At 42.5% G+C, this 27,125-nt stretch overlaps 1 protein-coding gene across 9 annotated transcripts in view; it reads left to right on the forward strand.

Moving 5' to 3' along the window:
- ARID1B (AT-rich interaction domain 1B) overlaps positions 1-27,125 on the forward strand; it is a 404,641-nt gene that overhangs the window by 115,458 nt on the left and 262,058 nt on the right. For all 9 annotated transcript variants that reach the window (XM_053914215.1, XM_053914219.2, XM_053914216.2 and 6 more), the window contains one exon: positions 5,729-5,878. In XM_053914215.1, the coding sequence (XP_053770190.1) occupies positions 5,729-5,878 (150 nt within the window). The remainder of the gene's footprint in view (positions 1-5,728; positions 5,879-27,125) is intronic.

The following is a 27,125-nucleotide window of genomic DNA, read 5'->3' on the forward strand; positions in this document are numbered from 1 at the left end:
GTTACTCACAGTAACCAAAAGGCGTGAACAACCCAGGTGTCCACGGTGGATGGCCAGATAAACACGTGGGGTGTTTTTCAGCCATATCAGGGAGTGAGATTCTGACGCTGAAATGCGAATGAACCTTGAAGGCATATGCTAATGAAACAAGCCGGACACAAAAGGACAGATATTACATGGTTATACTTATGTGAGGTACCTACAGTAACCAAATTCATGAAGACAGACAGCAGAATAGTGGCTGGAGGGGCCGGGTGGGGGGGGGAGGAGAAAGGGAATCAGTGCTGGGTGGGCGCACGGTGTCCGTTTGGGGTGGATGCGGTGAAGGCTGCACAGCAGTGTGCATGCACGTGATGCCGCCGAGCGGTGCGCCGAAAGGGATGGAAATGCTGCCCTTTCTGTTCCGTGTCTCTTACCACCGTCAGAAAGAACGGTAGGTCCTTCACCCAGAAAGCTGAGGATAGAGGGAGGAAAGTGTGCATTCCATTGCAGAGCGTCAGATCGGCATGTTGGAGTTCGGAAGTGGGGGGTTTTACTTCTGTGAGACTCCGTGTTGACATTCAGGCCAATGTAATTCTTGTGACTTAAACTGTTTCCCTCCAAAAGGAAGGACAAGCTGATAATGTACATAGATGCAGATAATCTAGAGGTGGCAGATCCCCAACAGAAACTAGGGTATATTTTCCTACCATAACTTTCAAGCTCATATCGAAGTGGGTTATAATGTCTGCTCCCAGTGTTTTTATGAGCTGCTGTAGAGATAGAACATTGGACTGGACCAGGGTGTAGCTCAAGGCAGAAAGCGCTTGCATTTACGTGTCAGTGGTGTACGATTTACCGCAGGTGATTTATGTACTGATTCCAGCAGGTTCAGTCAACAAGTACTCACTCAGCTGTTGCTGTGGGCCGGGGTTCTGAGGGCCTGATGGGCTGCGCTGTTGAGGCTCAGCTTCCATGGAATTTCACATCCCGGTGGGCGCCTGGTGTGCTCGTGGTCATACACACTGCAGAAACCCCGCACTTACAGGGGAGGGGCTTCTTAACTCTTGAAGGATTTCACAGATCCTTTAATGTGTTAATTGGTGTTACATTTTATTTTTATAGTGCATGCATTTCTGGAACATTTTGACTATAGGTCTTGTTTCTGAATTAACTTGGTTAGATTAGTGTTCCCTGTATAAGTGCTTCCCTCAGAGGCTGGCTGGTCCACAGGAAATTTAGAAGACCCTGATGAAGTCTTTGTCTCGGAGCGGGGTTGGGGGGCTGAGTGGTCCTGGAACGCAGCCCTAGCTGGGCCTCTTTAAATAAAGCAGTGGAGCAGGTACCCCTCCCTGGGGCTGCCTTCTGCCTCGGGGTGCTACAGCGTCCCCTTTGACTCTTCCTTTGGCTGGTGGTGCTGGAACCTGGGATGTGGTGAAGGCGACACCTTTAAATTATGAAATAATCAGGCATACAGAAAAGTACAGAAACAAATATGGTAGACACTTGTGTAACTATAGCAAGGTTATAGGTGTTGTTAACATTTTGCTATATTTGCTTCATCTCTCTTTTTTAAAGGGAAAAAATGCAAGGCTGAAGGTCCACCCTCTCTTTTCCCCCTCCCCTCCCTGGAGAGTATCATATGTTTCCTTTACAGTGCATGTTTTTGTACTTCGACTATATATGTATTTTTTCATAAACAATATATACTACTATCGTGTATTAAAAATTTATACAAACTGTACACATTGCATTAACCTTTTGTTGCTTTCTTTTTAAATTCAGCATTATAATTTTCAGATTTGAACTATTTTGATATGTGGGCCTTACTTCTTCGCTATTTTTGAATACCGTATAGAATTCTGTTTGTGTGACCACAGCAAAATCTGTTTCTCCATCTACGTGCTGCGGCAGGGTCTGATTGTGTCCTCTTTCCGGCTTCCGTAAGCAGTCACATTGAGCCTCCTTGCGGGGACTCAGTGCGTGTGTCTTTGGCATGAATTTATTCACAAGGGAAATTGCTGGGCCATAAGTCAGTGCACCTTTAAACTTTGTGGGCAAACTGCTTTCCAAAATTTTTTTAGAAATAAAATGGGGAAGATAAACCATGGTCATTTCTTCAGTTTTGAAGTGTGAGCATAAAGTTCAGGGTAAGGTCAAATGAAAAATGGAGCCTGGGATTCTGCACATTTAACGTGATACAGGGATGTGAAAGTTAATACTCAAATCCTTCATCAAAATAGTTTCCTAAAATAAATATCAAAGTGAATGAGTCATTTCTAGCTATGCTTTTCCTCTCCAATAATATTCGAAAGCATTCACATTTCTTTGAAAATTGGAATATAATTTTGCTGTTGTGTGTGCTCACATTCTACTTTAAGATCCTGCTTATTTAGAAATGAGTGAAATAAATTCTTGTTTTTCTTGTTTTTAAATAACAAAAGCTCTCATCCCAGGAATTTTCTAGAGATGTCCATTTAGTTTAGTATAACCTTTTTATTCAAACCATGCTAAAAACCCAGTAGTTTGGACAGTAATGACTTCAAGGGTTAGCAGTGAACAGCCGAGGGCCCTATGCTGCTTTAGGGTGAGGTTCGGTGTTTCTGGCTGCTGGATGAAGCTGAACATAACGTGTACCAAAGATTTGGATGGTACAAGTGATTTCAGTTTTATAATGTGTTCTTTCATTACTTTAGAATTTTTTATAACAGCTCAATTTAGTGTTCCACCGAACAACATTCTTAATTCATTCAACAAACACTGACTGTCTAGCAGGCCCTCTTCCAGGAAGCCTACCATGAGTGGGGGGGCTTATATTCTAGTGAGGACGACAGACGTAAACACAAGAACTAGACCAGATCAGGTCCCTTCTGGTGAAATAGAATCGGAGACTGGCATGCAGATGGTGGAGGCTGGGGCTGGGCTGCTCAGGGAAGAGGTGACATCTGAGCCAGAAAGGCTTTGTACCCTCACCCCTCAGCTCCTGGTTCCAGGTACTCAGTAATCCTTGGTTCAATTTCTCTTGCGTGCAACAGTCTGGTAATCTTTTTGACTCTGACTGTGTTGAGAGCTAAGACATAAAGAAAAAGACTCAGTAGCCAAAATTGATTGCACAAAACAGTTAAAGCTCCTGGCTTCCTTCATGGACTGATCCTTTATTGTTTTAACAATGTAGTGGGTTTCTCAGTCCTCAGCAGATTCCACTGGGCGTGGAGTTCAGGGTGACAAGCCATGGCTGAATGCCTCGCTGGCGTGTGAGAAGACCGCACAGCATGGGCCCGAGTCCCGCTCTGGGGCTGTGCGGACCACTGGCGGCACGGGTGCTGGGGCCTTCAGTATGTTAGGGCCCCGCCTGCTGATACATGTGTTATAATGATTGTTTGGTTGAAGCTGTCAGAAAAGCATATAATATTTCTTTGAAAGCCCTGCATCTAAATTGATTGAAACAAAAACAATATTGATCATTAAAGAATTAGACTTTAGTTCCAGACAGCTGAGGTATTATATTTAGAAACTCCTCTTTAAAGGTAAAACCTAGGAAATAATTAATATGTTAGAGCTAACACTACAACTTGCAGTTATATAAGGAATGGTAGCATCCATGGAGAATTCCAAGCCGGGTTAGTGTGGTGCTGGTTATAATGTTAATGTGAGTTACTAGAGAAGGTAGCCGCATTGCACAGAAGGAAATGCAGGGCAAATACAATGACGATTGTCCGTGTTCCCACAGCTGGGTGCAGTAGGACTTGGATTTAGATTTCACACGTTTGTAACCCAGAGGTTCTTCAGCTGAAAGAGAGTCAGTCATTTCTGTTCCGTTCTGTGGCTCCCACTCAAGGGCGATGGACTCCACGATTGGCCCCAGGCCCCAGGTCTCCCTCACAGCCTGCTTGTGCCCTCAGTCACCACATCCTAGCCTCAGAGAGGCTGAGGTGCCAGGTAGGTTTGGGCCGAAGGAAGTAGACCATGCATCGAAAATGAGAGCAAATAGGCTTTTAACTGGGGAAGACGGTCATGAAATCTCCCAGGCAGGTGTGTTTGATGGCCTCGCCTCGCCTCACCTCACCTCACCTCACCTCTCCCGTGTTCTGCAGACTGTTGCCACGGCTCCATTGGAGATTTGCTTGTACTCTTGCCCACGCTACCTGCCTTCCAGGCGGCTACCCTTGCCCCCCAGCCTGCCCCAGAGCTTTTTAGGGCTGAAACAGATCAAGATTCTAGCGTGTTGTGACTGCTCTAGTGTTAATAGACTCCTTCCTATAACGTGCCCTGTTGTCGTTTCACTTAGAAAATAGAACCCCCGCCCCAGACGACACTTCCATGTTGCGCGTAAGGTTTCTGTAAACCAGAAAGTCAACATATTAAAGTGCAATTCAGAGGGGAGTTTGCTGGCTGTGTTGACTGAGCTTTACAGTCATTTTAACACCGGCAAAAAGTGTTATCCTAACTGCTTCAAATCAAACTGCAAAGATGCTTGTGTGAAATACAGTATTAGATATCAAATCAAACATATGGGTGTTGAACGGAAGGATATGTGTTGTGGGTAGTCTATGGTATTTTAGCATGTGGAGTTGTATTTTATGGAAATTCTTTGGCTTGGCTTATGGCAGGGACATACATTCATTATGAGATACCAAGCTGTAAAATAAATAAAAGCAAAGACTTCAACTGTGCTGCTAACTGGTTTTCAGTACAAACTCGTCTGCTCATCTGACGTAGGGTCTGCGTGATGAGAGGTGTTTGGGAGCCATTCTGGGCCATGCATTTGGGGGTCATTGCTGCCAGGTCTTGGAAATAATGATAGGTTCAAAAAAGTAGGAACTTTAACTTTTTGCATTTTTCCCCTTCTTACTTCATTGTCTATGTCATGAATTACAGCGCTGATCGATCTTAGAGGCAAAGCATTTACTACTTTTCTTCTTTCACCACCCCCTCTTGTCTGTCATTCGGTAGCCTATAGCGCACTTGCTTCCTCAGTGTGCTGTCTGGAACGGATCAGTGCATTCGTGAGTGTGTGGGCTTAATGGGGCTCAAGTGCTCGGGGTTCTCAAATGGACCATATTGTGGTATTAAGAGTGACTTCACCCTTCTTGTCTGTAGAGTACTTTTCGATATCTTTTATTTTCTTTTTCTCTCCAGCTCTCCCTTCCAATTAAAAAAATAAGTCCATAGATTTCTCATTTGACAAAAACACTTAAAAAATCAACAGTATGTTTATTTTATGAAGAAGGGAGGCTGTTTTTTGAACAATGATTTCAAGACTTTTGGGGCTCATGTCAATTAGAGATGGAGAAGACCCATTGGAGGCCATATTTGTGTCTCTCTCCCTCTGGTTTTGGCAGTGCAGTACACCCTGCTTGGCATCGTTTCCCGCTTTATCAACGAGGAGAATGCTGTCCTCGTATTAGGAATATCTTCCCTTGAGGATCTCATGTCGATGGCTGTGTTATTTGATACTCACAGTATTATTGTAAAGCAGTGTAGTTTCTTTTTAGCAAAATAGTCGGTGGAACTGCTAGTGGAAGTGTAGTGTATGTGATGTTTTAGAGCAGATTCTCTTTCGACTTCATTGATAGGACAGTTTGTGACTAGCAGGCAGGATGTTGACCTACGTAAGGGAAAGACTTAAACATATCGAATGCCATTGCTTAGCAGAGAACCCACTTCAGTTGCCAAGTTGAAGCCATGTTTGATTTCACTGAAGTGTACTTTTTGACTTTCTCACTTTCTGTGCCTGACTTTTTGACAGATGCCACCGCAGTATGGACAACAAGGTGTGAGTGGTTACTGCCAGCAGGGCCAGCAGCCTTATTACAACCAGCAGCCGCAGCCTCCGCACCTCCCCCCGCAGGCTCAGTATCTGCCATCCCAGTCCCAGCAGAGGTACCAGCCGCAGCAGGTGAGCTCAGTGACCGCTCTGCAGGCCTCTGTTCCATCCTCCAGCTCTGCGTTTTGAGGCCGGACTGGGCTCTGAGACATCTTCCTGTCCCATTTTCAACATTCTCTTCTCACTGGGAAAAAATGTCGTTTTCAGAAAATGCAAAACTATAATCCAGTCTAAACTGTTTGTTTATGGGTGGGTGTTTGGGATTGAAGGGTGGGAAGAATGTTTAATTGCTTCTTAAATTACTGCGTAGTGACAGCAGAAAATGTCAGTCTTTGCATGTTCTGTGTCACTTGTGTTCTGAAGCCTTCAAGGAAGTGCTCTGTCACTTTGAGGCTTATTCAGGAAAATGATTTTATCGATCATTTACTCTTGCTAGTTGGCATATTCCTGGTATTTGTATCTTGAGCTTTGTTTTTGGTTTTTGTTTTAATGGCAAGCACTACTATATCAAAACATTGTTGCCTTTGGCAGTGTTATTCTTTTTAAACTAGCTTATAAACATAATCACTTCAATTACAATATATTACAATACTAAAGGGAATCATGTACTTTAAGTATATTAAGCAGCTTCTAGTTTAAATTAGCCTCATTAAATACTCTTGTAGGTTATTGGGCTATATATTTCAGCTTACATGATTTGTAGAAAAATGGTATTATATGCATTTGGTAAAGTTATTCAATTGCATCTTGTTTCAGAGATTGTCATTGAGTGATACTAAAGTATCATGAGCTGGGACTCTAACTGTGAATCCCAGTGAGACTTTCATATGCTTCCAGTCATTAGCATCATAATGTAACTTTCCATTTTATGTTTTTTCCCCCTTTTTCCCTTTTGTGGGGTAGGGCTGATGAAGAGATGTGAGAACAATGACATTGATTCTGCAGTTTTTAAAGTGCTTTTTACACATCTTGAAGAGATTGTTAAGGCTAAGCAAACTATATAATGATATGAAGCTTAATTTTAATCAATTTAGCTGATTTCTCGCCTATTGGGTTTTTTGGAGTCTTCCCATGTACTTTTTATGTAAGAGTTCTTAAAGGAGCTTCCAACTGTAAACAAAACATGTGAAATGTGTTAAATCCTGTCTTTTGCACACATGATTTCAAAGTTTTGTTATTATGTAAAGGGATTCATAGAGGTAGGAATGTACATTATTTTCAAGTTATTTTTTTCTGGTCTTTTGGTGAAATGTGGGAAACTAAAAAATCTTTCTCATTTCTTTTTAAGTAAGAGACCGGTGTCTGGGCTTGTGAGCTGTAAAGTTATGGGCTTTTCAAGGGCTTTTGGAACCTTCTTGGACGCTGCAGACACAGAATGTTTTGTCATGTCATCAAAATTGAGGAAGGACTCAGTGGACAGATTACGTTTCTCATTTTACGTCAGTGTGCTAAAATGTATCTCTGATTGTAAAACCACTTTGATTAAGGACTCTGAGTGCCTGTCATTTCCTTCAAGACCAAGCTCAAAATCTACTTCCTTTCTGAAGCAATCGCTGATGACTTCTGCCACATGGCAATTAGTTCCTTAATATCCTTCGCAGTTAAATATTTAAAGCGTACTACAGGTAAAATCTTACTTTAATGAATAGTATTTTAATGAACAGTATTTTAAAGGGCTTAGTTTAGGTCTGTTTTATGCTTCGATTGGTACTATCATTGTATAGGAAGTACTATATAACCGTGACTTTTTAACGTAAATATTGCCATTTTTGTTTATTCTGAGAAAAATCAAACATTCCTCAGAGTACTTTGGAAATATCTTCTTGTTTTCATACTCCCTAACTGTAGAGTGCCCAGGAGTTTTTACGTTTCCCTAAGCTCATTATGGGACCAGCAGTGAGTGGAGTTCGGAGCCACGTGGGAAGCCCAGCCAGAGGCTCTCGTTGGACAGGACCAGTTTGTTTTTCAGGGAGTTTGATGTTCAGATTGATTGAGAAAGTTTCTCTAGGAAATGAGATCTTGTATTTTAGATATAACTAGCACCTCCCAAAACAGAAACATTCCCCCCAATACATCCCAAAACAAAACAAAAACTAACCAATAGAATATTTTCAAAATCAAGCTGAATTTTAATGAGAATTTATAATACTGAATTCACATACATTTAGAAACCAAAGAAGCTCAACAGTGTTTAATGTGATATGCCAGTTTTTTCATAACAGACAAAACGTTTCTTGCTGTAGACTTTCCTTCTGTCTCCGGATGAAGCATACATAGATTTTACAGTGAGGAGTCAACCAGCAGATCACACTTTGAGTATCCTGTCAGTGCGATTCATGCAGAAGGCGATGTTAGGGTTCCACTGAGATTCCTCACTTCCAGACTCAGAGAGCAGGCTGACAGCTGTGCGGGAGTCAGGGGGTGGAGGGAGGGAGCAGGAAGGACAAAGGGCTGATGGGCATGGACAGCAGGGTGGGGATTGCAAGTTGGGGACGGGGTGTAAGGGGCCTAAATGGTAACAGAAAACAGACAATAAAGATTTAAAGGAAAAGATTCCTCATTTTGTGTCTTTGTTTTTAATGTGTAATATTTTGAATAATCAACACATTCATGTTTCAAAACTTACAAAGTACAAGGAAAGAGTGTAGATAAAAGTCCCCCACCACAATTCTTTTTGCCTAATTCACCATCCGCTCCATCCTCTGGCAGCTAACCACTTCGTTAGTTCTGTGCACGTCTTTCCGGAGTGTCTTTATTCAGAGAAGCTCTGTACTGTACTTTAGTTTTTACCCCACTTTTGTCCATATGGTAGTGTGCTCTGACATACTATTGGAACTCTGCTGTTCTTTGTAGCTCCCCTCCCCTGTTCACTTAAATGTGTTTCCTGTAGATCTTTGCAACGGAATACATAAAGCAGTCCTTCATACAGCTATATTCCGTTTTATGAACATACCATAATTTCACCAGTTCTCTTTTTGTGGGCATTTATATTATTTTTACTTATTTGCAATTTAAACAATATTGCCATGATAAACTTTGAATATGTGTTAGTTCATAAATGCGTGAGTATATCTGTAGGATAAATTCCTGGAAGCAACACTGCCGTTATAATTTTGGTAAATATTGCCAGACTGTTCCTTCTAGGGGTTGTACCAACTTATACTCCACCATCGATGTGTGAGAGCGCTTGTTTCCCTACACAAGTGCCAAAGGCATGGTTTTATGAAGCTTCTGGATTTTTGCCAATCTGCTAATGTAGTTTTAATTTGCATTTATCTTCTGATTGATGGTTAAGCATCTTATATATTTAAAAATTATTTCTATTTCCTTTTTTCTGGACTTTAAACCTGTATTTTTTTATCTTAAAATTTTCCATTTGGTTGTTGGTATTTTAAAAAATTGATTTGTGAAAGCTCTTTATATATTAGGGACCATGGGCCTTTGTAATTTGTTACTAAGCACCATCCCTCATGTTATCATTTGTCTTTTGCCATTAATAGTTGGACCCTTTTTTTGAGGGGGTCATGCAGAGGGGCTTTTAAGTTAAAAAATTTTGTAGTGAGTTATCATGCTTTTATGATAATTATGATCTTTGGATTTTATTTTTAGCGGGAGGACGAGGCATCCATACTTCAGAGTCACAAAGGAACTTTGCCATGTTATTTTATAGCAGTTTCATAGATTCATTGTTTGTATTTCTCTTCTCCTAATCTGTGGAGAGAGGTATGTATTCAACTTAATTGTCTTTTTCTAGATGGCTGCTTGCTTGTTTAAGTACTTTTCCTTGTGTGGACTATTTTATTAGGACTCTCCAGAGATACAGAACCACTCGGATGTGTCTATGGATACACATCCGATTGGTTAGGACAAAGAGATTCATTATAAGGCATTGTTTTACCTAATTATGGAGGCTGGCAAGTCCAAAAGCCGCAGTGTGGGCCCACACATGCTGGAGAGCCAGGAGAGCTGATGTTCTGGTTCTGGTCCGAGGGCTGGCAGGCTGGAGTGCTGGGAGGGCCTGTGCTGCAGGGAGTCTGCAGGGAGTCCGCAGGCAGTTTGCTGGGGAGACCCTCTGGCTTCCAGGGCCGGTCTCTCTGTTCTTTCCAGACCTTTCGCTTGCTGGGTGGGGCAACCCACCCCCAACAGGGCGGAGACCAGTCTCCTTTGTATCAGGTCCCTGGTTTAGATGTTGATTTCATCCCCAAACACTGCAAGTGACACATAGAATTAACCCTTAGAGTTATCTTTTCCCAGTTGATTGGAGATGCACTTTTATTAGTTGCCGAATTTTCCTAGGTACAGTGTGAGGGGTTATTCGGTGATTTTTTTCTTGTTCTTTTTTATTGGCCCTTCTGTGAATGCACTAGTACTATATGGTTTTCATTATATTTTAGTGTCTGAAATATAAAAGAGGTTAGAATATCTTCATCAGTTTTCTTTTTCAAAGTTTTCTTGGCTATTTCTATTGGCTTATTTTTTTATGTAAACTTTTTATGTTTCACCATGCTTTTTCCTAAGACTTTTGTCTTTGTTGTTGTTACTATAACTGGGTCTTTTTAATGATATCTTTTTTTGTGAAGTGGATGATACTTATAAGAGAAAAATAGTAAAACACAAAGTAAACCTTATTTGAGCGGTTTCTGCCCCTGAGCACAGACCAGGAGCACACTGGTGATAAAACGCATTTTTTCAGAGAAGCCTCAGGAACACCGTGGGAAGGTGTGGGGTGGGGCTGTGTAAGGCTGGGGACGTGTGCTATGCTCTGTGATTCCAAGAAGGATTGAGTCGTTTTGTTGTCAGAAAGTGACCTCATCCGAGCCCACTTTCAGCACTGGCGCTGTGCTGGGAGGATGCTTCCTTCAGTCGGCTTGTTGTGGCTGGTTTTCTTTCTTTCCCACATTCCCACTTCACCTTCCTCCTCTTCCTGGAAGACTTCCTCTTTGTTTCTTCAGTTGTGTAGGTAGTTCGTAATTTATTTCATAGCATTCTTCAAGAGAGCACTATTGTACTTCCATATATATTTGTATAGGCCTTGTATTTTTGTTAATATGAATTGCTTTTAAAAGTTCTATTTTTCTCACTGTTGCTGGTATATACAAATATAATGAAATTTGTACACTACTTCTTTTGGTTCAGTGACCCTTTAAGTTCTTACTAAATTCTGTTAACTCTATCCTTTGTGGATTCTCTTAGGTTTCCTCAATTTAAAAAAATGCTTTAAAAGTGCCACCCCTTCCCTTTTTTGTCTTCCTGCAGATTAGCTTCTTCAGCATATTGTTTCAAAGAACTGTTCATTCTTTTATCATCTCTGATTTTAAAAGAAGGCTTTCAGCATTTCATCAGGAAATATGCTTACTCTGTTTTTCTTTTTTCTTTTCAGCTTCCCACTATTGGGCAAGGAAGTTCCCTTCTTTTTCTAGTTTGCCAAGAGCTTTTATCATGAATGGATGCTGAATTTTATCTTATGTGTCTTTTTATGTCTTTTAGATGGTCACTTTGTTTTTCTTTTATAATCTGTTATTGGGGTAAATTATGTATATATGTGTGTATATGTTTTTAAGTATTAAACCAAACATGCATTCTGGGATAAACCTAACCTCACGATGTATATTACCTTTTTATCATCCCTGAATTCAGTTTGCTGACATTTATTTAGGTTTCTTGAATCAGTGTTCATGAATGATATTGAACTGTAATTACCTTTGTGAGGTTTTGGTATCTGTATTATGGAGTTTTGTAAAATGAATTGGAGACCAGTCCCTCTTTAAATTTATAAGAACCATTTATGTTAAAGTTTGGAATTAATGTGTTTTTTGAATGTTTGGTAGAAGTGTCTATGAAGCCATGAAGGATTGTGTAGCCCTTGACATTTAGCTTTTGTCCCGTTTCTGATTTTTGACCTTTGATCTTAGTATTTTTTGTGTGTATGTGTGAATATAGGGATATTCAAGTTATCAATTTCTTCTTGAGTCAGTTATTTGCTTAAACATAGCATCATATATCAGGACTTTATCCATTTTACCCAGCTTTTCAGGTTTCTTAAGGTGAAGTTGTTCTTAGTGGTCTTTGTTACTTTAATTTCTGTAATATCCAGATTAGGGCATTTTGAACTCATGTTTCTCCTCCTTTGTTTTATTCTTGATTCATCTTGTCAGCAGTTCACCTTTCCAAAGCCCCTTTGATCACTGTCCTCTCTGTTACATGCTTGTTCTTTTTAAAAGTTTGGTTACATTTTGTTTGCACTTTGGTTGTGTCTTGCTTTTTGTTTTATAGATGTATGTTTTTGTCTTCTGTTTTTAAAAAAATTCAATTAAGGGAATGCTTAGATGTTTTGAAGCCTTTTTGTCTAATGAAGCCAAATGCAAGACTAAAAGATTTCTTCTTAAGTACTGCTTTGGCTGAATCTCTCAGATTTTGATATGCATTATTTTTATTCTTTTTTAATTCTTAAGAATTTTCTCATTTCCCTTCTTTCTCTGTTTTTCGAAGATAGTTTTACTGAGGCCTGGGTTTATTTTCTGTTCCTTGGGAGGAATTGGTGTAATGCTTCTGCCAGTTGCCTGTAGGCCCTGGTCCTCTGGAACCATATTTTGTGCTTCACTTTGTAAGTTTTTGTTATTAAAAAAATTCTTAATATGCTGTTAAATGAAATGATGTAATGAATGCTCACAGGCCTCTGTAATTTCTCTACTAACCCATCCATACTGGGATGTCCCTACTTCCATTAGAAAGCCTTCACAGTGATTTGTTTCGGGCAGAATGCAAACAGGGCTGATACACTGGTTTGGTTCTTTTTGCCCTGAACCCTTCGTTCTCTCACGCCAGCCCCGCACGTGGCTTCAGCATGTTGAAAAGCTGAGTCACTTGTCTTGTGAGATGACTGGGCCGATTGTTTTCTCCTGACGTGGCTTGTTCCTTGAGCCCCTCTTACTTCCTGTCTGTTGCAAGTTAGAGCTAAAGGCTTGATTGATGGTTACACGTTTTTGTTGTGGTGGCTGCAAATCATGCCCCCAACAGGCAGGGCGCTGCTCCTGTTCAAAGGGCAGTCTGCGGCCCTCCCTCTGAGAGAAGCAGCTTTGAAGTCCTTCTGGCCCCAGCCTTTCTAGTGGCCATCGGCTGTCTTTCCACTGAGTCTAGAGGGACAGCAGGATGGAGACGAGCCCTCCCTCCTGTACTCTGTTCAAATTCCTCACTACAGACTCTGTGAGTGTCACACATGCTGGAGGCTTTAGACCACTGAGTTTGGGTGTCTGTTCCACGTCATCACTGGTGGATGTGGTTTGATGCTGTGAGTGCGTGACGTCAGGGTGAACGTAATGCTCGTTGTCCCACAGCAGTGATGTTAAGATTGATCAGCAGATTCAGGTGCTGAAGGCTTCTGGGACCACTTTAAATGGAAGTTTCTTTGTGAGGTTTTGCAGACCACACCATTAAGTGTTACTTTTGACCAGAAACTCTGGTAGTAGTTAAACTGTGGTTGCTGATTCTCATAGGAGCCACTTTTAAATTCCTCCTGCTTTTGAGTATTAAGTACCAGACAGGTATTTCTCTTTTCTGTTTAGTGGGTTTTCATGCTCTTAATTGAGAGGTATTATCTCCTATTTTATGCACCCCCCCCCCCCCGCGCCCCTGCCATCCCTGCACTGCTTCTTTCCTTGGTCTCTGTGTAGTCATCAAGTGGAAGGTTAAAATCTATAGCAAAAGTCAGCTTCTATTGCTCTTGCTTTCTGTGTTCTTGGTTTACTTTCTGTATGTATCTGGTTTTACTCACATTTATGTTGTCTGCGACCCACTTAAAAAAGCACTTTATCCAGTATTTTAGATCTTTTAATCAGTAGACGTTTAGAATATCTAATCTGCTATTCTGCTGGAACTGTTACTCTCAATATTTTCTAGTTATTAATCTGACATCCCTTACACTGTTTAAAACTGTATAAGCATGCAATATAATAGGTAGTTTAGAACATACAGGAAGTACATTCCCATTTTATAAGAACCTTTTCTAATGCCTCCTTTATTCTTTCAAAATAAAATGCATAGATATTACGTACACAAAATTCATAGACAATATAGGTAACCTACACAGAATTTCAAAGGAGCCATAATAATGCACTCACTGTATATGGAGAAGAGAAAGGAAGGCAGCATATAACGAAAGTTTGAATACTGAATGAAATAACTGCACGGGCGTGACTGTGTTAGGAGGCCCGGGAAGTAGATGCCTGCTTGTACCCGTGGGGTCACCGTGAGCCCGACAGCTACAAAGTGCAACTGAACGGGACGTGGTGTTAGCAACTGCTGTGTCGTGAGTGGGGTTCTCAGTGGTGACATCTCTTTGTACGGTGGTGAGCAGCTCTGGTCAGAACTGAACAGAACAGAGTCTGCTCTCCCGTCAATATACATGGTAGTTTTAATCCTGGGACATTCCATGTATGGCGAAATTATTTTAAGAGACTTTGAAGTCTTCCTTGACTTCCTTGACTCTTTTTCTATCTCCAAATTCTGTTCAGCATCTGAGAACATCTTATTACCGTATTTTGCTGTGTATGATGCGCACTTCCCCCCTATATTTTTTAGAAAACGGTGCGTGTTACACATGGGTATAATAGTTAATAGTAATCACAAGTATAAAGCGCAGAAAAACACGAGTGTGCATTATCCACGGGGAACACGTTATACACAACAGAACATGGTGGTTCTGTTGCTGCCTCCTTGTGTCTGGCCTTCCTGGTCTCCTAATTGCACTGTCCCTGTTGCCGCCAACTAGTCTTTCAGTGCCCCTGCCCACTATGGGCACACGACAGCCAGATGCACGTTTTAAAGACCTGGTGTGTCTCACCGAATTCTTCTCTAGAGGATGATAACGAATGATAACACAACCAACCCAACCAGCTCACTTACATTTTAACACTTATTTTCCATTGGTTCTTATTTTGAGTTATTTTATTTGTAATCAGAATTGTACGTAATCGGTTTTGAGCCCCAGCAATGTTAAAGAGACTTTAGAATTCTGAATTAGGTATAGAATCTGCCTAATGTGGTGGAGATCACTGATTGACTAGATAACAGAATTTGAATTTATCGGTGAAGAAGCACACAGTCGGAAATTTTTTGTGTAGTAGGTTTGTGTAGCAGGGAGAGTCTCTAATGCTGTATATATGAATGTATGTATGTATGTATGTATGTATGTAGCTTCTACTTGCCTTCCATTTCATCGTTTTTGGGTCATGAAGTATTATGTGTGGCTTTGTTTCCTGGTTCACTGGCCCCTCTTAGTAAGCTCTCATTGTCCTCCTGCTTCCTCCTTGAATCTGTAGGTAGAGTTACAGTCTTTGTCTTTTACCTCTAATTCCTATTCTGGTCCAGATCCACTCTCGTGCAACTCTGGAGAACAGGTCTGTTTTCTCTCACGGCACATGTTTTCCCAGGGCCTCCACCCACTGCCTCCCAAGGGCCATGTTCAGGCTGCCTGGAGGGAGTTGCCTGGTGTGGAGGGCAGGTGACGTCTCTGCCCCCATACTGACTGTGGCCTCCTGCTCCTCAGCTCCACTCCCAGGGCTGGGACAGCGGGCAGCCTTGCAGAACCCTCTCTGTGTTCTCAGGCTTGAAACTACACTCTTTTCATAGCCAGAAAAAGCTTTTTGTCCTTAGAGAAGACTCGTAGGAGTTGAGTTTATTCAAGTGAGTCCCAGTTTATTTACAGAGGAAAGATATGTCAGGATAGATTTTTAAAACCTCTAGTATAGTGGCAAGAGAATTTTAGACTTTCCCTTTTTGGGTGCAGTTTTTCTTCCAGCTGATAGAATTAGCTCAGGTTCTAAGAGAAATATCAGGTATTATGAATGAATACTTCTCAAGATATAACTGTCTTTTTATTCTTTTAACCTTAAGTTTATTGGAAAAATTTCAGAAGACAGAATGGTTAGGAAAAGCAAAATGTAAACCATTTATCGAACCTCTTTGTGCTTGGGAATGTCTCGAATGCCGGGAACCCGGTGATTAATGAGCCATTGCGTCCGAACTGGAGGAGCTCCAGTCCAGTAGAGGGGTCGCCAAATGCAGATAATGGCAACACAGGGGCGAGGGGGGTTCGGGCTGTGCCTGCGTGCTGGGGGGCAGCTCTCAGTGGAGGGCTCGGAGAATGAGCAAGTTTGCTGGTAAGAGAAAAAGAGGTGATCTTAGGGTAGGACCAATTCTTCTTTTTTTTTTAATTGTTGTTCTATTACAGTTATCCTGTTGCTCACCTCTGGTCCTCTCACCACCCCCTGTCCCCACAGTCAGTCCCCATCCTGTTGTCCATGTCCATGGATCATTCATACATATTTCTTGACTAGACCCTACCCCTTCTTCCTGCCCCCCCCCCCATTCCCCTCTACCCTCCCTCTGGTCACTGTCAGTCTGTTCCTTGTTTCCATGCCTCTGGGTTGGATTTTTTTTTTTTTTTTTTTGCTTGTTTGTTTTGTTGATTAGGTTCCACTTACAGTTGAGATCATATGGCATTTGTCTTTCACTGCCGGGCTTATTTTATTTAGCATAATGCTCTCCAGTTCATCCATGCTGTCACAAAAGGTAGGAGTTCCTTCTTTCTCTCTGCTGCATAGAATTCCGTTGTGTAAATGTACCATAGTTTTTTGATCCACTCATTTACTGATGGGCACTTAGGTTGCTTCCAGCACTTGGCTGTTGTAAATTGTGCTGCTATGAACATTGGGGTGCATAGGTTCTTTTGAATTGGTGTTTCAGGGTTCTTTGGGTATAATCCCAGCAGTGGAATTGCCGGGTCAAAAGGCAATTCCATTTTTAGTTTTTGAGGAAATTCCATACTGTTTTCCACAGTGGCTGCACCAGTCTGCATTCCCACCAACACTGCACTAGAGTTCCCTTCTCTCCACGTCCTTGCCAGCACTTGTTTCTTGATTTGTTAATGATGTCCACTCTGACAGGTGTGAGATGGTATGTCATTGTGGTTTTAATTTGCATCTCTCTGATGTCTAGTGATATTCAACATACTTTCATATGTCTCTGGACCCTCTGTATGTCCTCCTTGGAGAAGTGTCTGTCAGGTCCTTTGCCCGATTTTGAATTGGATTGTCTGTCTTCCTGGTGTTGAGTCATATGAGTTCTTTACATATTTTGGAGATCAAACCCTTGTCCAAGGTATATTGGCAAATATGTTTTCCCATACGGTTAGTTCCCTTTTCATTTTGATGATGTTTTCTTTACCTGTGCAGAAGCTTTTTAATTTGATGTAGTCCCATTTGTTTATTCTTTCATTTATTTCCCTTGCCCTTGAGGCTATATCGGTGAAAATATGGGTGTGTGGGGTGTCTGAGATTTTCCTGGACTGATTCTTGGTCACTGAAAGTGGAAGTAATGCGTAACCCCGAATGACCCTGAACGAGACTCTCAGATGGTTATGGAGTCAGGGTCATTAAGAAGGAACATATTAATTATGCTCTTGGAACTGGTGACTTACATTGCTTTTTCTTTGTGATTGAAAGTGAAATGGAAGGTTATTGTTGAGTGCCTTTTATAAGCAGAGACTAGTGCTAGCTTGGCAGGCCACGTGTCACTCTGGACCCTGTAGTAGTTGGAACAAGTGGAAGCTGGGCGCAGGTCAGGACAGGGATGGGAAAGTGGCGGCTTCCCTCTCTCTGCTGCTTCTTCCCTCCCTCGGGAGACAGAGTGGGATAGTAAAAGCTCAGCACTAACTCTGAACATAGATATAATTTGCTGCCTTAACAGTTTCAGTTCATGTAGAGTGGTCAATTTTGTGTATTTGCATGTGTGTTTTTACTTTTGTTATTCCCAAAACCTTCAGTAAATAGAAGAAACTACTGTGGGATGAAGAAAAACATTTTGAGAATGTTAGACGCCGTTTGACAGGGATGCCGTGGTGTTTCTACTCCCTGTGGAAATCAGGGCAGTCCCATCGTGAGTCGCATCCGTGTCTGCCTGGGCCTTGGCTTTATTGTGCAGAAGTGGGGAAAAGCAAGAGGCACATCCTCAAAGTTGATACAGATCTCTTCTACTAATAAAGCATTTTTGGCTCTTTCCTGGAAAACTGTCAGTAGTTATTGTTTTTATCTTTTATATTATAATTGGGAATCTAACTGCATTAGATTATAATTTGATAATGCTATTCATTTTCATGTTTAAAATATTTAAAAATTTTTTTTCAAGTACCAGAATCAAAGGAAAACAAAACCAAGAAGTGAGGAATAACATACTACTAACAACATTTTTAAGAATTTACTTTACAAAGGTGATAGAAGGCTCCTCCCAAGAAGAGCCGCCTGGAAGGCACAGGCAGCCCAGCGTGTGTGCACAGCCCAGCGTGGTGTCGGCATGTTTAGAAATGGGCAGGAGATCAAGTCAGCTGTCCATCACCATCTACTCTGGTGATAGAAGAGGAAAATCTGTCAATGTTTAAGATATACTTTATTAAAAGCTGAAATAAACTTCAAACACATTTAGAGTAGGATTCACTCTAGGAATTAGCTAAGATTTACACCGTTTCCTGTGTTTCTAACACAACTGTAGTAGTGTGAGAGCTTTTGAAGTTTTTTCCTCTTCCTCCTTTCCCCTGTCTCCTCCATCTCCAGCCCTGACTCTCATAGAGGTGGAGCTGTGGAATGGAACCAGATGTCCTGCCACGCAGGTGCTCATGGGACATATTCCCTAGCTCTCTATCCTGGTTGTCCAGACTCAGCTGGCAGGAGGGAATCCTCTTCCTTCACAGGCGGAGATACTGTGTGGGGCTCTTGTTCAAATATGAGTATGGTTCTCTTAGTGACGTTGCACTTCCTCTCCTCTCTGGTCCCCCCACTGCAGTTGAGGATAGAATAGTATACAATTAAAAGTCTCATACTTATTCATACAGTCCTTTTTCCTTGATATTTAAATTCTGACACACGGGATATGTGGGAATTCTCCCCACCCCATTTTGTTTCGCTACTCTCCGCTATCTTCATTTCTATTTAGATGTTCATTTCAGTTTCTTAATTATACATAACATCAAAGTTCTTCCTTAAGCCCCACCCCGTGTGGCTCTGTTGGTTGTAGGATCTTCCCAGAAGCTGCAAGGTCGCTGGTTCCATTCCCAGTCAGGGCACATGCCTGTGTGAGAGGCAACTGATGGATGTTTCTCTCCCTCCCTCCCTTCCCCTCTCTCTAAAATCAGTAAGCATATCCTTGGGTGGAGATTTTTAAAAAGTTCTTCCTTCACTAATTTCTTTATTTTAAAAAATTCTTGGAGTAACACACTCTATGTATATTGCATTCCAAGAGATTGTTTGCAGATGTTTGAAATGGGGTTACTTTTAGAATTTGCTAGTGTGGGCAACAACCACCTTTTTCTTCTGGAAGAATAACAGAAGCAGCCCCCTAATTAACTGGCTGATATTCCTCACCAGGCTGGACTTTGGGGGAGAGGAATGGAGTCGTGTCTCTTGGCCTTGGCTTTGGGAGGTGAGAGATGGGTGGAGATCAAGGAGGGTCAGGTGGGGCTGGTGGCAAAGAGGACAGTGGTGTACTCTGAGGGGGAAAAAGGGGTAAACTGTCTGTGTCAGGGTTATCTGGTGAGCCCTCACTCCAAAACTGTTCTTTTGGGGAACCTGAAGATCTGATTCAACTCTACAAGCAATTCCGATGCGTTTCAAAGTTGGAGAGCCACTGGAGTGCAGAAATACTAACCGCAGTCCGCCATATTCCCCGCTGGCGTGGCCCCTTGATTGTACCTCATTTATTATTAATAACCTTGAGAGGTTGTGCAGCAGTTTATGCCTGAGTGCAGCGGGGCTTGGGTTTGGTCCCAACTCTCTTTTAACCTAAAGGGTTGATGGTCTTTTTTAGTAGTGTTTTCAACACAGGTGCGATTTGCTCCAGATGTAGGCTGATACTCCAGCCTTAAGGCCACTGGTATGGGCCTTTCCAGTGTTTTTTCAAATTGTAGTGCCCATGATGATCATCTGGAAGGCTTGTTAAAATGCAGATTGTTGAACTCTACTTCCAGAGTTTCTGATTCGGTGGAGCACGGCCCGATCATTTCACTTCTGACAAGTTCGCAGGTGATGCTGACACTGCCTCTGCCCCGGGGACTGCCCCGGGAGGAGCACCATGTACGTCTCCTAATGGCTCTGAGCTGTCTGGTCGTCTCTGGCCCGGCATCCTCAGAGTGCACATCCCCTGGGGACCCAAGGGCCCTGCACCTAAAGGGCTAATATCCGGCACAGCAGGGCACCCTGGACTCCACTATTCCGCACTTACCCAGAACTGTTGGGATCGTCATCCTTACTCAAGAGCAGTGGTTCTCAAGCTTTGCTTTCCTTCCAGAAAAGCAAGATTATCCTCAGAACATCCTTGGAAAGTTTGAAGAGTTTATTTTAATGTTAAATGGCCAAAGGAATAAATTTTAATTTTGATGTAATTGATGGCTACCTTCAAATTTCTGGAGTCTTACTTTTCTTCTTTTTCCTAAAATAGAAATTTAATTGACTCTAAAGGTAAATCAGTTCCTATAGTCACAGCAACACTTAACTGGAACTTAGAGTTTTGAACTATAAGGGAACCTCAGAAAAATTCAGATTTTGGTTTTGTTTTTTTTTTTAAGAGAAGGAATGTCTATAGCCTGTCTACTTTCAATGAAGATTAGTAAAGATGATAGTAATGGGACGTTAACTTCTTTTAAGTATGTATTTTCCCCTCATAGTCTGTGAAAACTGGAATGGAGAATGTTAGAATTAATTTCATAGATCAGATGATCCATTTAAACACCTTTTCGAAAGTTATTAAAATAATATGTGCTCATGGTAAAAAACATCAACAAATCCTTTTTACTTCTTGAAAGCATTGTTGGTACAACACAAAATGACAAAGTCTTCTGTAGCTGGCTATCTCTTGCTGCCTTTTCATCTGGCCTTCTTTCTTTTTTCCCTTTGGCTCTTTTAGCTTTCACTCCAAAGGCATTTCATGGGGGAGTCAGAGCACTTTTTCAAAGTGATTCCCTATACAACTTCAGGGATAAGTTAGCAAGATAGGCTTAAGGGAGGGTCTTTCACCTTAACTCGACTCTCATTGGCAAAAACAGACTCTCTGCCTGTTACACAGCACGCGGGTTTCCTAAGTCCTGTTTCAGCAGCTTGCTGTCATGCCACTTGCATCCCTCTTGCTGTTCCTTTAACTACAGTATGTGTAGAGTAATGCAAGGTGTCCTGTCTAGGTAGTTTTTTAGACTAGAATTACTTAGGCAGTCTGAGCTTTTATTGCATACATGATTTGGACACTCAATTGTATTTGAAAATTCTTTAGTAATTATATTTTTATTTCACTTATTTAGATAAAGATGATAATATTTGTATTAATATTAATATGGTTTTTAAATCTCTATGGAATTATGATGTTCTCAGTTCTGGTGAATCCCATTATTGATATTATTATCGCTGTTAGTTCTTGAGAGTCTGGTAAAGGCTAGAAATTGTCTTCTCAGAAAAATACATGTATTACACAAAATTTGCTTCAATATCAGGGGAGTTTTCAAATCCCTTTCTCTCCTGGTTAAGAATTCAGGCCCTTAATGTGAGCTCCAGTCCCAGAGTCCCCGTCTGTGGCTCTCGTGCCTGGGTTGGTCATCTGCCGGTCCAGGAGGGAGGTGTGTGGGCTTTGGCAGTAAGGTCGGCCCTGAGAGGGTGTGAGGGGCCAGTGCTACATCATTTCATAGTGGCCAGGGGCCTTTCTGAGTTGCTGCTGCTACTAGTACAGTAAGGACCATTAGGGCCATTCCTGACCTCGGGAGCATAGGCAAGGGGTGGGTGGCCTCATATCTACCTATTTTACAGCCATAAAGGCCCAGTAAACTAGACCTTGTTAATGACACAGTCAACTTTCACACTGGTTACCACTCCATGGCATAGCACCTAAAACCCCACATCGTAGCAATCTCTTCATCACCAAACTTCCATGGAAATACTACACTATCTTCAACAGTTCTCAAACTCGAAAGGAAATCTGGGAAGTTTATTAAAAATTTAATTTCTTGGACCACAGCCTCAGGTTGAAATTCATCAGCTCTGGGGTTGAGTCCAAAGGTGAGTGCTCATCCAGTGGGAGGCAGAGTGGGAAGGTAGTGAAGTGCATAGACTCTGGAGAAGGAATACGTCAGTCCCCTTCCCAGCTCTACCACTTGCCAGTTGAGTGACCTTGGGCAAGTCACTCAACCTCTGTGCCTCCGTTTCTTCATCAGTAAAAGAGTACTTATTCCATAGGGTTGACGTCTAGACAAGAAGACCTCATTCAGCGACTAGAGCACTTAGAAGAGTGCCTGTCAAATAGTAAATGCCATGGAATGGTTAGCTGCTTCTGTCATCACTGTCACTGTCATCACTGTCATGGCCACAGGGTGAAGTCCCAGTGGTCCGGTGAGAACTTTGAGTCTCATTCTTCAGTGTGGTTTTAAGTGTATAAGTAACAGTGGGGGATATTTACCAAACAGTTAAATGTGCCAGGCACAATGCCAGTCTTAAAGGCAGTCTCCTGTAATCATTAATACAACATTGGGAGGTAAGTCCCTGTATCTTGGTTTTATGGATGAGGAAAGTAATTCTTTGGGTAATAAGTCATAGAGCTCGGATTCTTTTTTTCTGTGTGTGTGTGTTATAAAAATATAGCTGAACATTTACTATGGCTCTTCTAGGCTTGAGTTTATTAAAATAAAATAATCAATTAAAATCATAATTAGTTCGATCCTTAGCTCTTGAGTAGCTTAACATTTCTCTCGGCTATTTTAGGAAATGTGATTTTAGACAACCGTGTGGCTTCCTTTCTCACTATGGGGCCCCTGATAGTTTAGGAAGAAGTTCTTGTGAAAACTGAAAGAAAACAAAAGAAAAAGCTTTTCTTAAGTCTCAATACTGGAGTAGTGCCCTTGGGACCCTAGCTTGATTAGGGTGGGAGAGGCAGCTGGTGGTGGCGGTCTCCCTGTTCCTCAGTGCTGTCAGGCTTCGCCCTGGCTGCAGGCAGAGGGGCTGTGGCAGCCTCTTGGGTACTGGGAAGTCCTATGCTGTAGTGACATTCTTGCCGACCAGAGGCTACAACTACAGTGAGGAAGCTGCTATCAGTATCAGTGAGAATCATCAGGAAGAACATGTCATAAAGTAGCTTGTGCAAGCCTGTCCTTTTTCTAGAACTGTTTTTAAAAATCTGGGAATAATTATTTCTTTGAATTGGTAGAAAATAGCTTTATGAATTTAGCCTTTGAACTCATCAGTATATATAGTGTATTAGAGGGAATATGGCTTTAATATAAGCTTGGAATCTGCCTATGGAACCAGCAGCAGTAGAAAACCATTCGAGCTTTGGTTATGCGATTTTCTAATTTAATATATAATATTTTTGGAGCGAGGGGAAAGGAGGATACAGGGGAAAGTGTCGATAGGGACTTAGAAGAATTAAAGTGATTTACCATTATCCCAAACAGAGACTAATGCTGATACATGTAAGACCCTAAGATGCGCGTTCACAGGGAGGGCAGATTGCACCCGGGGCCTTCCTTGCTCAGCTCAATCCAGGGTGGTTTCTGGAGTCGGAAACTGAACTCAGAAAAATCTGTTCAGGGTCACACAGCTAGTTAATAGTCTTGAAGTTGGAATTTGAGCCTGTGTGTGTGTTGAATTTAAAGGTTCATGGTCTTTGGAGAGCTCTGTATCTGGAAAAGGCTTTCTTGGAGTCAGTGAAATAGGAAACTGGGCCTTTAAGAGGCTGGACCAAGGTAAGGAAGGGCAGGAGTGTCACCTTTAGGCAAGGAGGGCAGCTGGTGCTGTGAAGCACAACAGCTTGACCAGGAGTTGAGATTGAGAAAGGATCACTGAGTCAGTAGTAAGGGCAAGTCTTACCTTGGGGGTCTAGGGGGAAATGAAACTGGTAAGGTTAATTTAGTTAAGACTATGGAGGGGTGTTGTTTTTTTTTAAGACAGGTAAGTGTGAGGATTAGATAGCACAGCAAACATGTTAAAGATAAAGTGGGAGGGGGATAAGGAACTAAAAGATGGAATGATTTGTGCTCAGTGGGTTTTCTTGGGAGAGAGGAGACCGAGGGCAAGGGGACCAGGGTTAAAGCTCCTGTGGTCTTTCAGGTGGAGGCTGGAGTCAGCTCCGCAGGCCCAGCCCCGCCTCTGCGTGTCTCATTTGAGTGGAAGTTGTTAAGCGTAAACAGAAGTAGATGGGATCCCATGCACCCACCACAGGGCTTTCAGCAGTTACAAGGCCGGTCTTGCTGCATCAACACCCTCCTCCCTCATCCCCTAACTTCCCCCCTCAATATATTTTGAGGTAAATCCCAGGCAGTGTGCCCTTAGATCTGTAAATATTTCCGTATAGCTCTAAAAGATAGAGAACTTTTAAAAAGAAACGTAATACAGTTATCTCATTTAAAATACCATGCTTTCTTCCGGTTATCCAGTGTTCCAATTTCCAGTAGTCTCAAATGGAGTAAGTTTTTGTTTAATTTACATCGTGGGGTAGTTTGAATCAAGATCCAAAAAAAGTCCAGTCTTACAATTAATTGGTTTAGACCTTTTAATCGCTGGATCTTCCCTATCTCAGTCTCTCCCTCCCTCTCTCTGTCCTTTTCTTCTTTCTGTTGCAACTTATTTGTCAGAGAAACCAGTTCACTTGTCTAGTAGAGATCCCCAGAGTTTGGGATATGCTGATTGATTCATCAGTCCCTTTTATTTCCTATGAATTTGTAGTTACACATACAGGCTTTATCAAACTTATTATCAGTTATTTTTGCCAAGAATATTTCATTGCTGGTGTGTTCATGAGGAGGGATAGAATGTCTTGATTTTTCTCTTTTAATGCCACTGCTGATGCTTGCCATAGTCTTCTCTCTCTCAGTTTCCAGTGTTTTTTTTTTTTTAAACTACGTTCTCTTGCTGTCATCTTCTGCCTTAAGACTGCTGGTAAGAAATAGCAAAATGTGTTTTGTAGCACATTGCTACCAGGCAGTGTAGCTGTTAACATGATAAATAATCTTGGGCATGGGCCCAAGTTTCGTTCAGTTTCAGGTATTTGCCCTGCACATTTATTTTGTGTGCTGTGTCTTAATTCTAAGTGTGAGCTCATTCAGTCGGCCATTCATGGGGTTGTTGGTCAGTGCCTGGCACCAGGAACCCAAGAGGAAGTAAGAATCTTGTTCAGGAGATGCACAAAGAAAGAGTTAAAGTGCAGCATTGCCAAGTCTTAGAGCGGCAGGTCTGAAGTTGGTGTGAAGTAGTTGTTTTGTGTGATGGTGGAGTTCATTTCTAGCAGGACCTTGAGGACAGCCAGATGCTTTGCAGATGCAAAGGAAGGACTTGCACTTGGGACCGAGACCGAGACGGAGAGAGCTGCACGTGCAGACATGTGGCCCCGTGGGAGCACTCGAGTGCGTGACGCTGGGGACTTGTGGTGGGTCCAGGGAAGGCCCAAGTGAAGCTGGCCTGTCAGCTGGAGGGTGTTCGGCAAGCTCCTCTGTACCAGCAGAGGGCCTGGACTTCATCCCGCAGGCACTGAGGAAGAGGCCTTGCCGAGCAGTAGTGCACCAAGCCGTTTGTACCTTTGCCTGTCTGTCCTGCTGGCTTGTGGGAAGAGGATGTGGTGTAGGGCGGCCCAAGTGAGGGTGCTGGCAGTCGGAAAGAGGAAGGGGGTGGGCTTGACAGTGATTGGGGGTTTGGTGAAGCATCAGATGAGTGTGAATGATGGAGGAGACCAGTCAGGTGTAAGGAGGACAGCTAGGAGAGTCATTTCTTGACATGATGAGTGCAGGGGACTCTGCCTGCAGGTAGAGATGTTCAAAGTGGGGTTCAAGTACATGGGACTGGTAGTAGAGACTCAGGACTCCTCTCCCTCTGGGGGCCAGCATGGAGTCCTTGGGGTAGAGAGCTGAGGGACACCTGCTTGCAAGGCGGGGACAGAAAGAGGAAGCAGCAGAGGAGCCTTGAACGAACATAGCCAGGGAAGGCGGGCTGGGCCTCTCCATCCTGCTTTCCGTCAGCCTGTGAACTTGAAATAACTGTTTGACGATAATGAGTGCTAGGGAGAGGGGCCTTGTCTTCAAGTTTGTGGGAGTCTTTCATTTTAATGTTTCTGTTTCGTAATGTTGTAGTGGAATGTTTTGGAAGTATCCCACATACAAAATAATAAAGATACATAATTTACATAATGTTTGAATGGGGAATTTAGGAGGATATATAGAAGCCCAGGATAATGCCTTACAAAGTTAAAATTACTTTAAATCCTTGTTATATAAGAGTGCTCGAAGCTCTAGGTCGTCTCTGAAGTACAGTTGGGCTAGAGACGATGGTTGGCCCATCACGTTGGGACTCTGGCACAGTGCTCAGGTGCTGGCTGTGCAGGGTTCCTGAGGTTTCCTTTCTTCCTGGTGAAAACTAGACGGCAGTGGGGCCTGTCGCATGGGGTTCTCATGGAGATGGACTGTGCACGCTGCCTGTTACCGAGCTGCCGAAGCCAGCTGACCTCGCTAATATGTCCGTTAGGGCATTTCTGACCTAGCAAAGGGGCTACCGTGCCATTCTGCAAACGGGTGTTCTATAGATTTACATTGCTTTCCTTTGGAAGGGATCTTTTAAATTTGTCTACAAACTAAAAATGGAGAGGCCAATAGCATGCCCAGTTTCCTGAGTGGCATGATGATTTCATGTGAGTATGGCCACCCTGTGTGGCCACGGGGCATTTTCTCTATGGAGGTGACTCCCCTCCCCGCCCCCGTACGTCTCACACGGCAGGACCGTTTCTGATCCCTGTTAGTATTTGGAGTGGATGAGAGCATTTCCGAAGCAGGGAGAGAAAAGGCGTGAGAAACTGCCCTGGCTGAGATGTTGCAGGGCGTTGTAGGAGTGCTCGGAGCCTCTCCACGTCGTTCGGGGTTCCTCCCACAGAAGTAAGGGCCGTCTTCATCCTCTTTCCAGCACATCTACACTTAATGCAATTATTGGAAAAACCTTCCTTAAATAACATGGGAAGCATTGTGGTACTAGATCCGGAAGCCACCGGGCTCCCGGTCACTTTCTGTTTTAGGCCCGAAGCTCTCTGCAGGACTACAGGATAAGCAGCAGCTCCCGACTTCTGGACTCGTCCTCCCTCATCTCTTAGTGCCCCTGCTGTTTGTCTAAATTCTTGGGGTGCTTTTGTTTCTGGTTACTATCTGCTAATCCTCCCCCTTCTTCCCTGCTCTGTGCTTGCTGCGTTTTATGTGTGACGAGGAGGCGAATATCTTTAGGAGAGCCTTGTTGTATTCCAGAGTGGTGGGCTGCGAGTGTACATT

Source organism: Desmodus rotundus, chromosome 11, assembly GCF_022682495.2.
Source record: "Desmodus rotundus isolate HL8 chromosome 11, HLdesRot8A.1, whole genome shotgun sequence".
Classification (NCBI taxonomy): domain Eukaryota; kingdom Metazoa; phylum Chordata; class Mammalia; order Chiroptera; family Phyllostomidae; genus Desmodus; species Desmodus rotundus.